The 15,915-nt window shown below is 46.0% G+C and overlaps 1 protein-coding gene across 2 annotated transcripts in view; it reads right to left on the reverse strand.

Annotated features, from left to right (window-relative positions):
• Window positions 1–8,169: 8,169 nt before the first annotated feature.
• Window positions 8,170–15,915, reverse strand: part of DRC4 (dynein regulatory complex subunit 4) — an 80,777-nt gene continuing 73,031 nt past the window's right edge. For both annotated transcript variants that reach the window (XM_073604437.1, XM_073604436.1), the window contains 2 exons: window positions 12,477–12,542; window positions 8,170–10,380 (listed from right to left, as the gene is read on the reverse strand). In XM_073604437.1, the coding sequence (XP_073460538.1) occupies window positions 10,231–10,380; window positions 12,477–12,542 (216 nt within the window). In that variant the 3' untranslated portion in view covers window positions 8,170–10,230. The remainder of the gene's footprint in view (window positions 10,381–12,476; window positions 12,543–15,915) is intronic.

Here is a 15,915-nt window from a genome sequence, read left to right on the forward strand (position 1 = left end):
AAAACAAAACTGCTGTCCATTATATAGTGGGGCAGAGGTTGCCTCTGCCTTCTTTCAAGAATGAACAGGGAATGATATACTGTAGATGTACTGCAACTTCAGCAGGAAAGGCTGTCCTCCGGTAACTGATCAGTATGAAAGACTGTCCTCCGGCAACGGATCAGCGGGAGAGACTGTCCTCCGGCAAGGGATCAGCGGGAGAGACTGTCCTCCGGCAAGGGATCAGCGGGAGAGACTGTCCTCCGGCAACGGATCAGCGGGAGAGACTGTCCTCCGGCAACGGATCAGCGGGAGAGACTGTCCTCCGGCAACGGATCAGCGGGAGAGACTGTCCTCCGGCAACGGATCAGCGGGAGAGACTGTCCTCCGGCAACGGATCAGCGGGAAAGACTGTCCTCCGGCAGCTGATCAGTGGGAGAGACTGTTCTCCAGTAACCATTCAGCAGGAAAGGCTGTCCTCCGGTAACTGATCAGTATGAAAGATTGTCTTTTGCTAACCGATCAGCAGGAAAGACTGTTCTCTGGCAACCGATCAGAGGGAAAGACTGTCCTCCGGCAACCGATCAGCAGGAGAGACTGTCCTCCGGCAACCGATCAGCAGGAGAGACTGTCCTCCGGCAACCGATCAGCAGGAGAGACTGTCCTCCGGCAACCGATCAGCAGGAGAGACTGTCCTCCGGCAACCGATCAGAAGGAGAGCTTGTCCTCCGGCAACCGATCAGCAGGAAAGCTTGTCCGGTAACCGATCAGCAGGAAAGAATGTGTTCCGGTAACTGATCAGCAGGAAAGACTGTCCTCGGGTAACCGATTAGCAGGCTCCTCAAGCCAGGAATGAAGATTTGAAACAGATGCAATCGGTATCTCAGATCTTTCACAGCATCAAATCCATTTATTTAGTATAGGCAGAGGTAATAAATCCAGAAGACCAGCAGCTTATGCGTTTTGGCCATCAAGAGGCATTATTAAGGCCCTGCTTGTCTTCCAGATTTTTTACCTCTATACTAAATAAATGGATTTAAATCCGTGAAGGATCCACGTTACCGTTTCTAATAAATGTACTTCAGGTGGTCATGAATCAGGTAAACTATACTGGGTGGAGTATTGTAATACTTTATTATACTGAACTGTCACCCCCTGCACACCAGCTGAGATCTGAAATCAGAACCGTGGCAGACCTGCTATTAAAATGACAGAAGAGGCAGAGAGCAGGGGTGGCAAATTGCTGTCTGGAATCGTTTTATGCTGGCGGTCAGGAAGAATCGGGTTTGGGCAGCCTCGCCATTCATGCAAATTTCAGTAGGTGGGGTTGGGGAATGCATCCTCAGAAAAAAGAAGTCTCGTAATTCAGGTAAATTGGCTGGAGTGCAGATTGGAAGTTTTATAGAGCCAAAGACTGCCAGCATAGAATACAGAAAGATTTGATGTCAGTGATATCCCAGCACTGGAAAACTGGTTCTGCCTTTGGACTGAAATCACCTTGAACCGTACTGCCAAGAGTCAGCGTCTCCCTGCAGCAGGTATGACCAGGTGTGCACAGCCTTGGTCAGCAGTCACTACAAATCAATAACAGGCACGGTGGCTGTTCTAATGTGACCACCCATTATTATTATTATACAGGATTTATATAGCGTCAACAGTTTACGCAGAACTTTACAATATAAAGGGGGGCAGTACAATTACAATATAGTGCAATACAGAAGGAATAAGAGGGCCCTGCTCATGAAGCTTACAATCTAGAGGGAGGGGGAGGTGGTACAAAAAGTAATAGCTGCAGGGGATGATCTGATGGAGGTGACTCGGGTACAGTTCTTAGGTGGAGGTGAGGTAGGCTTCCCTGAATAAAGGCAGACAGGGTAGAAGCTGACCGGATATACCAGGGTAGGGAGTTCCAGAGGATGGATAGGTTCTGGAGAAGTCCTGGAGGCGAGCGTGGGAGGAGGTAACAAGGGAGCTAGAGAGCCAGATGTTCTGGGAGGAGCATAGAGGACGATTTAGGCGATATCTGCAGATGAGGTTGATGATGTAGCTGGGGGCGATGTTTGGATGGCCTAGTATGTTCGGGATTGTATGTTGAATATTATACGGTGGGGTAAGCCAGTGAAGAGATTGGCAGAGGGGGTGGGAAGGGGGGGGGGGGGAAGGACACTGAGTGGAGGTCAGTGGAGGTATTGGCAGAGAGGGGTGGAGGACACTGAATGGAGGCCAGTGAAGAGATTGGCAAAGGGGGATGGAGGGCACTGAGTGGAGGTCAGTGGACGGATTGGCAGAGAGAGGTGGAGGACACCGAATGGATGAATGGGCGTCAGTGGAGGGATTGGCAGGGAGGTGTAGAGGAGAGGACACTGAATGGAGGTCCCTGGAGGTATTGGCAGAGAGGGGTGGAGGACACTGAATGGAGGTCAGTGGGAGGGATTGGCAGAAAGGGATGGAGGACACCGAATGGATGAATGGAGGTCAGTGGAGGGATTGGGAGAGAGGGGTTGGCAGGGAGGTGTGGAGGAGAGGACACTGAACGGAGGTCCGTGGAGGTATTGGCAGAGAGGGGTGGAGGACACTGAATGGAGGTCATTGGGAGGGATTGGCAGAAAGGGGTGGAGGACACTGAATGGAGGTCAGTGGAAGGATTGGCAGAGAGGGGTGGAGGACACTGAATGGAGTTCAGTGTAGGGATTGCCAGAGAGGGGTGGAGGACACTGAATGGAGTTCAGTGTAGGGATTGCCAGAGAGGGATGGAGGACACTGAATGGAGGTCGGCCGAGGGATTGCAGAGAAGGGCGGAGGACACTGAATGGAGGCCAGTGAAGAGATTTGCAAAGGGGGATGGAGGGCACTGAGTGGAGGGATTGGCAGGGGTGGAGGACACTGAATGGATGAATGGAGGTCAGTGGAGGGATTGGCAGAGAGGGATGGAGGTCAGTGGAGGGATTGGCAGAGAGGGGCGGAGGACACTGAATGGAGGCCAGTGAAGAGATTGGCAGAAAGGGATGGACGACACTTATGCCTTGTTTCCACTGAGCGGATCGGTTTGGGTCGGTACAGTTTGGAAGGCCTAGAATGGTCCGGTCTATTCAGGTGAGCATTTCCACTGCAAGTCGGACCACCAGGGACCATACGTGGGTTTAGAAAAAATGCCTAGCATGGCGTCACACGTCCGCCAATCAATGGAATGTATCGTAGCTCCGCCCTAACCGAACCGTACCATTTTCTATGGCCCCACATCTGAAGCAGGACCCGGAATGGTGCGGTTCGGTTGTATGGGCCGCTTTCATAATGGAAACACTCAAAATAGCGTACCGTACCGTACCGAACCGACCTGCTCAGTGGAAACGAGGCATAAGTGGAGGGATTGGGAGAGAAGGGTGGGGGACACTGAGTGGAGGCCAGTGGAGGGATTGCAAGATAGGGGTAGAGGCTATTGAAGAGATTGGCAGAGGGGAGCAGTAGTCACAGATTGGTTAGTAAGGTGTATTAGTCTAGCAGCAGCATTTAGAATAGACTTAAAGCGGAAGTAAACCCATCCATAAAACAGTTTCATTTCCAGCACGTGCTGGAAATGTAACACTCCCATTGGTTGTGCTCTCAACCAAACTGTCAAACCATCAAATGGCTGGTGTCATAAATGATCACATGTGCAGCATCATGGTAGTTGTAGATTAAACAGAGGCAAAGATGGCAGCTTCCTTGGCTACAAACAATAGGGGGGGGTTTACTTAAACTTGAAGGGGGCTAGCCTGTGGAAGGGTAGGCCAGTGAGGACGGAGTTGCAGTAGTCAAGGCAGGAAATAACCAAGGAGTAAATAAGTTGTTCTGTAGGGTCGTTAGAAAGGGGCGGATTCTAGAAATGTTGCTGAGTTTAAGGTGGCAGGATTTAGCCAGTGATTGGATGTGGGGGCCGAAGAAGAGGTCAGAGTCTAGGATTACACCCAGCACCCTGGCATTTGTGGAGGGACCAATGGTTGTACCGTTAATCTCAATGGTAAAGTCATGGGGTGGGGGGGTTGGGGAGGAGGAATAATTACAAGCTCGGTTTTAGAAAGATTGAGTTTGGGGAAGTGGTGTGACATCCATATTGATACGTCGCTCAGTAAATTAGTGATACGTGAGGGGATTGAGGGGGTGAGTTGAGTGGAGAGATAGATCTGGGTGTCGTCAGCATAGAGGTTGTATTGGAAGCCATGGGAGAATATGAACTGGCCCAGGGAAGAGGTATAAAGAGAGAATAGGAGGAGCCCAAGGATAGAGCCTTGGGGTACCCCAAAAAGAGAGGAAGAGGAGCAGAGAAGAGGGTGTTGTACTGTATGTGACACTAAAAGTGAGCAGAGATAGGTAGGAGAACCAGGAAAGAGCAGAAACACGGAGGCCAAGGGAGTGGAGTTTGTTGAGGAGTGGGTGGTCAGCTTTGTCGAAGGCAGCAAGGTCCAAGAGCATGAATATGGAGAACTGGTCATTGGTTTTAGCAGTTAGTAGGTCGTTGGTGAGCTTAATGCCGCGTACATACGACCGGACTTTACGGCATACTTTGCCCGGTGGACTTTTCAACGGACTTTACGACGGACTTTCCGAATGAACGGACTTGCCTACACACGATCAACCAAAGTACGACCGGACTAAAACAAGGAAGTTCATAGCCAGTAGCCAGTAGCTGCCCTAGCGTCGGTTTTTGTCCGTCGGACTAGCATACAGACGAGCGGACTTTTCGTCCGGACTCGAGTCCGTCAGGTAGATTTGAAACATGTTTCAAATCTAAGTCCGTCAAACTTTTGAGAAAAAAAAGTCCGCTGGAGCCCACACACGATCGAATTGTCCAACGGACTCCGGTACGCCGGACCAAGTATGCCGGAATGGCAAACGGGAGCAGGGAGATCTTAAAGTGATAACTAAAGTCTGTTTTATTTTGTTAAAAGTAACAAACATGTCATACGTACCTTCTCTGTGCAGTGGTTTTGCACAGAGCAGCCCAGATCCTTCTCTTCTCGGGTCCCTCTTTGGCTCCTCTGGCACCTCCCTCCTGTTGAGTGCCGCCACACCAAGCAGCTTACTATGGGGGCACCGGAGCTGAGCCACGGATCCCTGTGTCCATTCAGGCATGGAGCTGCGGCCTGCCCCGGCCCGCCCCCTTTCTCTCCTCATTGGCTGACTGACTTGATTGACAGCAGTGAGAGCCAATGGCATTGCGCTGCTGTCTCAGTCAATGAGGAGGGGAGTCCCGGGCAGCCAAAACACTCCTACAACATCGCTGGATAGAGATGGGGCTCAGGTAAGTATTGAGGGGGGGGGGCTGAGGGCGGCTGCTGGACACAGAAGACTTTTTATTTTAATGCATAGAATCCACCTTCTGCCTTTACAATCACTTTAACCATTTCAGCCCCAGAAGGTTTGAAGGTTTTACCCCCTATATGTCCAGGCCATTTTTTGCGATACAGCACTGCATTACTTTAACAGGCAGCGACGCTGTACCCAAACAAAATTGATGTCTTTTTCCCAAAATAGAGCATTCCTTTGGTGGTATTTGATCACTTATGCGTTTTTTATTTTTTGCGCTATAAACAAAAAAACAGCAAAAATTTAAAAAAAAAAATATATATATTTTTTTACATTCTGCTATAAAACATACCCAATAAAAAAAATGCAAAAAATCTAATTTATTCATCAATTTAGGCCAATATGTATTCTGCTTCGTATGTTTGTTAAAAAAAAATCCCAATTAGCGTATATTGATTGGTTTGCGCAAGTTATAGTGTCTACAAACTATGGGATAGATTTAGGGACTTTTTTATTTCTAAATAGTAATGGCGGTGATCAGCGATTTTTAGCGGGCTGCGACATTGCGGCAGACAAATTGGACATGAAGTGACACTTTTTGGGGACCAATGACACCAATACAGTGATCAGTGCTCAAAAAATGCACCGACACTGTATAAATGACACTGGCAGGGGATAACATCAGGGGTGATTAAGGGGTTAATTGTGTTCCCTCAGTGTGCTTACTGTGTGGGGGATGGAAGCACAGATCTCTCTGTTCCTGTCAAACAGAAGGACGGTCTGCTTTGTTTACATCAGCAGACCTCCGTTCTGTCATTCCCCGGAGCAGTCGCGGGAGGCCGACGGCCATCACGGCCACCGGGCCCGCTGATTAGCTCACGCTGTGTCTAATCAGACCAGGTCACGCGGTAGAGTTGCCACCTCATCCCTTTAAACCCGAACACATATTAATTACACAGGTTCTGAGGCAAATTTAATGTGGATAAGTGAGTTTAATTACCACCTTAATCTGCCTCAGAACCTGTGTAATTAATATGTGTTCGGGTTTAAAGGGATAAGGTGGCAACTCTATCATGCAGGTACGTTGTTTCACGCAGCCGGGCCACCCTGCCACAGTATATGTGCGGTGGGCGGTCCGGAACTGGTTAAGTTATTCAAACAGGTGGGGTCCAGTGAGGATTTTTTTTAAGTATGGGGTTTTTTGGGTATGGCGGTTTAAGCGGTAAGGGAAAGGTGCCGGAGGAGAGAAGGAGATTACAGATGTGGGTTAGAGTGTTTAGGATAGAGCAGGATGGGACAGATGAGTGTCTCTGGATACAAGCTACCTGTGTCCAGGACCACATTATTTAATCGCATGTAACTGCTTGGATGTGGGGCTATATAAAAACATTTAATTGATTTGTGTAGACTGCTGGCCACGGCTGATGCTGCACACCTGTCCATACCCGCTGCAGAGTGATACTGATTCTTGGAGGCACACGCCCAAATCAGCCATGTGAATGAGCCCCTAATATGCTGCCTATGGAAAATCTTTAAAGGAATTTTAGCACCCTGGATATTAGGCAGAGTTGCTCCTCACAAATTTACTTGCCAGGAGTAGTTATCCTGGTTGATTGTTAGAGATCCATTGACTTCTCCCTAAGTTTGGCCTTGTTGCACTTTTCTATTTTACCACTAGGTGGCCGGGTATTTGGTGGTATTAGACAGAAGGGCAACCCAAAGTCAGGTTATGGGTAGATGGGGTATCTCAGTCAATGGGAAGGGGGTTTTCGTGAATCCCTTGGCCTGCTTGGAGAACCTATATATTCGGGTGGAGTCAGGTGATCTATGTTCTGTTCCACATGGACGGCTGTCTAGGTGGACGTGTGTTGTATTGCAGATTGGGACTATCCCGGGGGTTCTGGCTGCTAGGCTGTCTGAGGGCCTATCCAGAAGCAAGAGAGCAGCACAGGGTTGGGATTGCGGCTTGCAGACCAACCAAAAGTGATGGTTCCGCCGGCCGGAGAACCTGTCGTGGTTGGAGGTAGAGGGGAAGCTGTCACCACTAAGGGACCAATCACCTTATTACCAGGGACCACAATGAGTAACTGAAGCAAGTAACGGAGCAGTACTCTCACCGAAAGGGCACGGTGGAGAATCTGGAGACTTCAGGCGGTGATCAAGTCAGGGTCCCAGCGGAGGCGACGCTTGCAGAGCAGCCTTGTGTGTCAAGCCAGGGACCCAAGCAGGCCAGTGGGGTGAAGCTTGAGAAGTATCGGGAATGTCAAGCTAGGGACCCAGCAGAGAGGCAGGGTTGACGTTTAAGGAAGATACCACCATGAAGATTGGAGGAGGTCAAGAGATTCAGTGGCAGTGAATCAGTGGGTCTAGTGAGAGACCAGGAGCTCAGTGTGCTGACGAACTACAAGGAGAAGTTGTAGTGAAGGTGAAAGAACTGTTATGCTTTGTGTTAGGAACTGCTGGAGGCATTTCCCTGCACGGCTGTTCTCCTATTGAAGTCTTGGAGTCTGCTAATTGAACTTGCAACTACTCAAGGGTGTCCTGGCCCTAACCCTCTCTCCCCCAAAAATACAAAAGGACTGTTAAGAGAAGTAAAACCTCTTTTGCATCCAAGAAGTGTCTAGCGCCCAATAACTTTATCCATCTTGCAGCCACTATGCCTCACAACCCATCACATACAGAAGGATGTCAGCTGTCTTTGGCCCGGGAGGTTCTCATCAGACTTAAGGAGGCCGGAGACCTTGCTACAGAATAATGACACCAAATGCTGAAGAAGTGTATGTTGTAACATTGTGTGTGGCCCGTTGGGCTTTCGTTGTTAATGTTTCTTGTAAATTGTTTCTGCAAAACTTGATAAATAAAACTTAAAAAAAAAAAAGGAATAATGACACAAACGTATTGAGAATGTTTTAAAAATAGTTAATGGAATGCTGAGTTTTTAATGATAAATAATGAGGTTTTCTTTGAAAAATAAAAATCTTTATTACCTTGCCGTTAGAAGGGCCCTGTGGACATAGGACTGTGTTTTGTGCCTGGCTGGCCACCAATCAGAGTCTTCCTTAAGTTTTATAATATCTGTAGCTATAAGGAAGGGAGAAACGGATTGGCTGCTGGATAAAAATACAGAAAGTTGTCCATTCCGACACAAAAATACACAGCAATTTCTGTTTACAAAATTCTATTGAAAAAAGGCAGACTGACAATGCAAAGGACCAATCATCAAGTGATAACATGACATCAATACATAACCAAGTTAGTCCTCATGCACATTAAACGTTTTTACAGTGGCTGTTTTAGGGGGTTCAGTGTTTTTTGGCAGGGGCGTTTTCTGGTTGGAAAAAAAAAACACAGAACTAGGAGGGTTTTCAGAGTTTTTGAGCTGTTAAATCGCTCTAACTCTGATAAAAGCTAAAAACCGCTAAACAAAAAAGAAACACTGAAAAACGCAGCTATTTAGCATCTATCAGCGTACTTTGATCCATAAGCTTTTATAGGAGTATAGTTTTGCTATAAAAACAGCTAAAAAGAGCTACAGCTAAAACAACGCTACTGCAAAAAATGCTGAAAAAGTCATTCTACAGCTACAGCTTTCTACAGCGAATGCTACTGGCGTTTTTATAATGTCCCGGAGTGCATGAGGCCTAATATACAACTAATTAGCCAAAATGTATCTTCTAGAAAAAAAAAAGCAGAAAGAATGATCATGTTAAATGTTCATATAGAGCAGTGGTTCTCAACTCCTGTCTTCAGGACCCACTAACAGGCAAGCTTTCTATTGATAACTGACATGGGGCCAATAAATATTGGCTTTTGTTTGTGTCGGCGCTATTTCCCTCCCTATACAGATCAATAAGAATCCAAAATCATCTTGAAGCAGGTTAATACAGCTTAGTACAGTGGTTCTCAACTCCTGTCCTCAGGACTCACTAACAGGCCAGGTTTGCATGATAACTGAAATAAATCACAGGTGATATAATTTGCTGCTCAGTGATTGTAGTATTCTAGTCTGCATCTCCCCAAGGGAATACTTAAAACCTGGTCTGTTAGTGGGTCCTGAGGACAGGAGTTGAGAACCACTGATTGAGGTATACTGTGAGGAAAAGATGATCTATCGAATATCATCAAATAAAATAGGATAAAAGAAAAAACACAAAATAACAAAACTGTAAGTGCACCCGTAAAAAGAAAGGGGATACCAAATACAGGATAACACCTATATATAGTATCATGTCTGGAGTGCACCAGTAAAAAGAAAGTAGATACTAAATACAGGATAACACTTATCTATGGTATCATGTCTGGTTTCCAGATTGTGATTGTTTGAAAAGAGCAGATAAACTCTGAATGTGATTGGAAGGGGTAAAAACTACCCTGGAGGCCATATCAGTCTGGGTGGCGGTAAAGGAAACACGGATCCCACTTAGCACCAAAAAACAACTTATTTTAACAACAAATAGGTAAAGGCACTCTAACTCCGGCAATTCTGATTATTTATTTGAAAGTACAGGCTCTCCTCATTTAACGACCAGGTTCCGTTCCACCGACCAGGTCATTAAGCGAATTGGTTGTTAAACAAAGCGGCCACAAATAATCAATATTTTAAGCATACTGTATTCTAAAAACAAAGGTCTAAACACAAAACTCCAAGTACAGAACACAAAAATATAAACAACAAAAATCCTGTACTGTACAGTACTGTAAAATACAATGATATACAGTACCCAAAATGTAAAAGTAAGAGCTGGTTGTAAGTCCAAGTGGTCGTTAAACAGGTGAATCGTTAAACGAAGAGAGTCTGTAACTGAAGGTGGAAGGCTGCACTGATCGGCTCGGTCATTTGTGCTGGAAAATGCTGGAGAATTGTTGTTAGAACTGGCAGAAAAACTGCCAAGTGAACGGTCAGCCTTAATATGAAAGGTCCGGTGTTAGCTGTCTGGACGCTCTTTCCATCCTCCTGGAGAAGGAGTTTTAGGTGCTGGCGGCTACCAGTCCAGCCGGGCCTTGACCAATGGCCTGCCCAGGAACCAGACATTCCATAGGTTTAAATCCCAGCTCATCCACAGGGATGCCAAATGCCCGCATCTTGGCCTCATATGTCCGGAGTAGGTCATTGTGTGCCTGGAAAAGACCAACAGACAGTAATTAGGTACACACAGTGGGACCAGAAACATTCTCTCTGATGTGGCAGCCCTTGTTGCCCCTCTGAAAAGCAATCTGTGGTGGAGATAGACAGCTGCTTGGCGGTGATATTTCGCCTGTTTTAACCTTCAAATGGTCGAACTAGGGCATTGCAAACACATGCATTGCACTCAGTTGCGGCACAGCTTTATAAAAAGTGGTTCTAAAGCCTTAAAGTTTTTGATCTAAGCATTCACTGCATTAAGGTAAAAAACCTATTGTGTCCAAATTTCCCTTATACTTACCTGAGCCCGGTCTCCATCCAGTGCTGTACATGAGAGCAGCGGCTTTCTCTGCTCTCTCCCTCCTCACAGGGGGGATTGATAGTAGTGAGAACCACTGGCTCCTGCTGCTGTCAATCAAAGCCCAGTGTGGGGGACCCCAGAGGAGGAGGATCAGGAGTGATCTGTGCAAAACTATTACAGAACAGGCGAGTATAACATGTTTATTTTTTTAAACAAAGATTTAATAGCACGTTAACTTTAATGAAATGGAGGAGTACTTGAAGAAGTAGGTAGATCTGGAGTTGTGACTTCCCTGCGTATATGTTTATTCCCAATATGGTAACTCAGAAAATACTGAAGCCATATTCAAGTGACTTAGCTCGAAGAGCTGTTTAAACTTTTTTCAGAACAGGTTCTCTTTTATGGGCACCTGTCACTACTAAACTAATAGCAGAAGTACACTGCTCTGTGTGTGTCATGCTCTGGTAAAGGTGTGCATTTCCTGCCCATTTACCTAAGAGGGGTCTGTAAACAGCCACATCTTGCTATTGTGGCCAGCTTCGGCCTCTTGCTGGTTGTCTGGCAGTGAAGCTACATGTCTTGATTGTTACTAAAGGTAGCACCATGGCAGACGGCCATTTTACCACATTTGAACACTTTTCCTGGGAATTAGGAATCCGCCAGTACACCGTATATTAGGACTGCCTGCTGTTGGTTTGATTGGAATAAGCAAAGTAAAGTAGAAGAGTCCCCTAAGTTGCTGCTCCCAATTCTTTACTCATGCACCCCTCTAATCGCCACTCTGTGCAAGCTCCAAACACATGGCTATGGACGCTTCCCCTGCCTCCACATGACAGTGCTGTGCCAATAAAGAGGCACCAGCCCTGTCACATGGAAGAGGGGGAGTGAGTGCTATGCTCAGATGTACCTGGAAGTACTGAGAATTTCACTCTGCTCCTGGTGGCTGTAAAGGGGAAGGTGTGGAGGGGTAGTGAAGGGACCCTCTTACTTTGTACAGTGAAAGTATTCACAGCGCTGCCAGGGTGACCATGGGGTTCTTGGTCACCTCCCTTATTAAGTCCTTCCTCCCCCGATCGCTCAGTTTGGCCAAGCGGCCCGTTCTAGGAAGAGTCCAGGTGGTTCAAAACTTCTTCCATTTACGGATGATGGAGGCCACTGTGCTCATTGGGACCTTCAAGGCTGCAGAAATTTTTCTGTACCCTTCTCCAGATCTGTGCCTTCACACCATCTTGTCTCGGAGGTCTACAGACAATTCCTTGGACTTCATGGCTTTATTTGTGCTCCGACATGCACTGTTAACTGTGGGACCTTATATAGATAGGCTGTGCCTTTCCAAATCATGTCCAATCAACTGAATTTACCACAGGTGGACCCCAATCAAGTTGTAGAAACATCTCAAGGATGATCAGTGGAAACAGGATGTACCTGAGCTCAATTTTGAGTGCCATGGCAAAAGCTGTGATACTTATATACATGGGACTTTTTCCTTTTTTATCTTGAATAAATTTGCAAAGATTTCAAACAAACTTCTTTCACATTGTCATTATGGGGTATTGTTTGTAGAATGTTGAGGAAAATAATGAATTTAATCCATTTTGGAATAAGGCTGTAACATAACAAAATGTGGAAAAAGTGAAACGCTGTGAATACTTTCCAGATGCACTGTAGGGACAACAATGGGGTCACCCTCCACCTTCCAGTGCTACAGAGCCCAGTGTGAGCACACAATGAGGACAGGTCCCGAGATACATACAGCAGAGTAGAGGAGGTCTCCTTCATAGTCCCTCTTACCTTGGACACTCTGGCCAGTTCATACTGCAAGTCCTTTATGGCGTTATTCTTGGTGTCTAATACATCCTGTGTAAGGAATAAAGGAGGACATGCTGATTCATAACGGGAAAGTGATATATGATACAACACTGGCATGCTCACAAAATTCCTTCTGTACATTCATCATAAAACAATGGGAGTTTCCAAGCCTTCCAACCCAAAGAAAAGTTATCTGGGGACATGGGAAGGGAAGGAGTGGCACACCTCCAACTTCTCACCCGCTCCTAAGCCTTCCCCACTTCTGCCACTGCAGTCTCTGCATTTAAAAGCTGATCCTCTTTTTAAATGGTAAATAAAGTGGGGAAAGAGAAGACCCTCTGTCAGGTTTTATTACTGCTTTGTCCCCATTGGCAAGATTTCCTAGTCTTCTGCTCTTATAACACTGGGACTGAAACTTAGGTCAATGTTTACCATGGCAGGAAGGCAAAAAAAAAAAAAAAAAAAATCACATTCGTTCTACCCTTCCCCACGCTAAGGCCTCACTCATACGGGTGATCAGCTTCTCTGCCAGCTGGGTGATCAGCTTCTCTGCCATACACATGCTGTATGCAAACAGCCACAGACAGATTTGTACTGTGTACAAGTCAATGCCCAGGGCTGCTGTGGTTCCAAGCGGTTACATGCAATTAGTGCCCCTGACTGGCCCTTAACAAGGACAGTTTGTGTCCAAGGCTGATGGTTCTGACCGCATACAAACTGGACGCAGCTTTCTAGTGTGTATGTGGTGATAGAATAAGGTATGGCTACTTCCAGCTGTGGCTTTTCACCACATCTGCATGTGACAGCTATATGAATGAGGCTGAATAAGAAACAGTGCTTTTTGGCCGTCTATAGCCCCATTGGAAAGACTTCCCATAATTCCCTGATCCTCTCCTTGTTAACAGAACAGGAAGTGTGGGGACACATGCAGCAATAATCCTGACTGAAGAAAATGAATAAGCTATTGCACTAATTAGAACCCAACTGTCATTTAACGGGGCAGATAAGGGGGCCAGGAGAGTGGCAGGGAACACCAAGTGAAGTGGATGCAGCTTCCCTCAGTTTAGGGCTTGAGATCCTAATACACATATGAAAAGCAAACACAAGAGGGCGCCTCCATCTAGGTGTAGCGAAAGTAGCAAATTTGATAAAGGGGCGGTCCTGTCTGCCCAGGAACATGCAGCCACACCCCCTCCACTGTCTGTCACCATGACCCAGATGAGAGAGGTGCTGTTTGGAGTCGCAGCCAGCTTGAAACTTGCTTTTGTTCCAGCCTGATTTCCACCAAGAAAAGCTTCAACTAGCCACATGCCTGCTGAGCTCTGCAGCCTCACGGTGGTCCTTTTGAAGGTCTATATGGGGTTTATGACATACCTTGAGACACTTTTAATGTATGTGCATTTTTATCACTAGATATAGATTGAGGTACCCCCTTGTGTTTGTTTTTCATAATCCTGATGGAGGCTTTGACCCTTACCCTCTTTATGCAAACCCCCCCAAAAAGGAAAAAAATATTTGATTGCGCATTGCCAGCATGCCAGGCTGCCATTATGACCTAAATTCAAATTATAATCTAATGGGCTTGCCATTAAAATGTCACTGGTAGTTTGAATGGGATGGCATCAAAATGTAATATTATAGTTAACCTGCAGCGAAATGACATACATGTGTTAGCCTGCAATCACCTGCCAATCTGCAGTGCAGTGACATACATGTGTTAGCCTGCAATCACCTGCCAATCTGCAGTAGAGATTTCCTAAGACTGGAGCACATAGAATCTGGTGCAGCTCTGCATAGAAACCAATCAGCTTCCAGGTTTTATTGTGAAAGCCTAATTGAACAAGCTGAAGTTAGAAGCTGATTGGTTACCATGCAGAGCTGCACCAGATTCTGAGTGCTCCAGTTTTAGTAAATCTGCCCCTATGTGTACCTCTACTCTAGCAGGTTCCTATTAGTTCAGCTTGTTCATACAACTGCCAGGATGCTCCGCCATAGTGCTGCCCTCTACTGGTCAAATATATGACAGCTAGTGTCGATTGGTATTTGACCTCCTACTAAGCCAGTGGTTCTCAACTCCTGTCCCCACTAACAGGCCAGATTTTAAGTATTACCTTGGGGAGAAGCAGACTAGAATACTGCAATCACTGAGCAGCAAATGATTTCACCCCTGAATGTACAGTATCTCACAAAAGTGAGTACACCCCTCACATTTTTGTAAATATTTTATTCTATCTTTTCTTGTGACAACACTGAAGAAATGACACTTTGCTACAATGTAAAGTAGTGAGTGTACAGTTTGTATAACAGTGTAAATTTACTGTCCCCTCAAAATAAATCAACACTCAGCAATTAATGTCTAAACCGCTGGCAACAAAAGTGAGTACACCCCTAGGTGAAAATGTCCAAATTGGGCCCAAAGTGTCAATATTTTGTGTGGCCACCATTATTTTCCAGCACTGCCTTAACCTCTCTGGCGGTATGATTATTTTGGATTTTAGGTGCTGAAAGCGGTACAATTATTTTGCGTGGAAATTTGGCGTTTTATATTGTAGGCCTGTAATTCGTAGCCTCCCTGGCGGTTTTCCCGAGTGTGGCTCGGGGTTAAAATTCAGTACCATTAGCGGTAACCCCGAGCCACACTCGGGATCGCATTGCAGGATCCTGGGGCAGCGTTACTTACCTTGTCCCCGGGATCCTGCGATGTCCCCCGCAGTGTCCGAGGGCTCCGTCCTCCTCCGAAGCCTCTCCGTGCCAGGCTCCGTTCCCTGCGAGCGGCGCGACGCACGGGGGCGGAGCCTGGCGGCAAATTCAAAAAACTGTCAAAATCATAACACATACAGTACTGTAATCTTACAGATTACAGTACTGTATGAAATGATTTCACATCCCTTTTGTCCCCAGTGCTCTGGCCCATGCCCTGCATGCAGTTTTACATGATATACACTGTTCTTTCTGCCTGGAAACTGGAGATTGTCCATAGCAACCAAAAAGTGTCCCTTTACGTCAAAAGTGGCTTTAGACCAGCTAGAAAACAGCGATAGTAAATTAGAACACTTGCAGAATTGAGCGATAGTGAATTGTGGGGAAATTTATTTTATTACTATTTTTTTTAATTTTTTTTAATTATTTATTTTTATTTATTATATTATAATTTATGTTTTTGTGTTTCAAACTTTATCATACCCGGGATATCTACTAGACTCTGGTTTGGACAGATTTAAGTGTGTTATTGTTAAGATTTACAGACCTACAATATAAAACGCCAAATTTCCATGCAAAATAATTGTACCGCTTTCAGCACCTAAAATCCGAAATAATCATACCGCCAGGGAGGTTAACAATAACACACTTAAATCTGTCCACCAAGAGTCTAGTAGATATCCCGGGTATGATGAAGTTTGAAACACAAAATCATAAATTA

This window comes from Aquarana catesbeiana, linkage group LG11, assembly GCF_042186555.1.
Source record: "Aquarana catesbeiana isolate 2022-GZ linkage group LG11, ASM4218655v1, whole genome shotgun sequence".
NCBI lineage: Eukaryota > Metazoa > Chordata > Amphibia > Anura > Ranidae > Aquarana > Aquarana catesbeiana.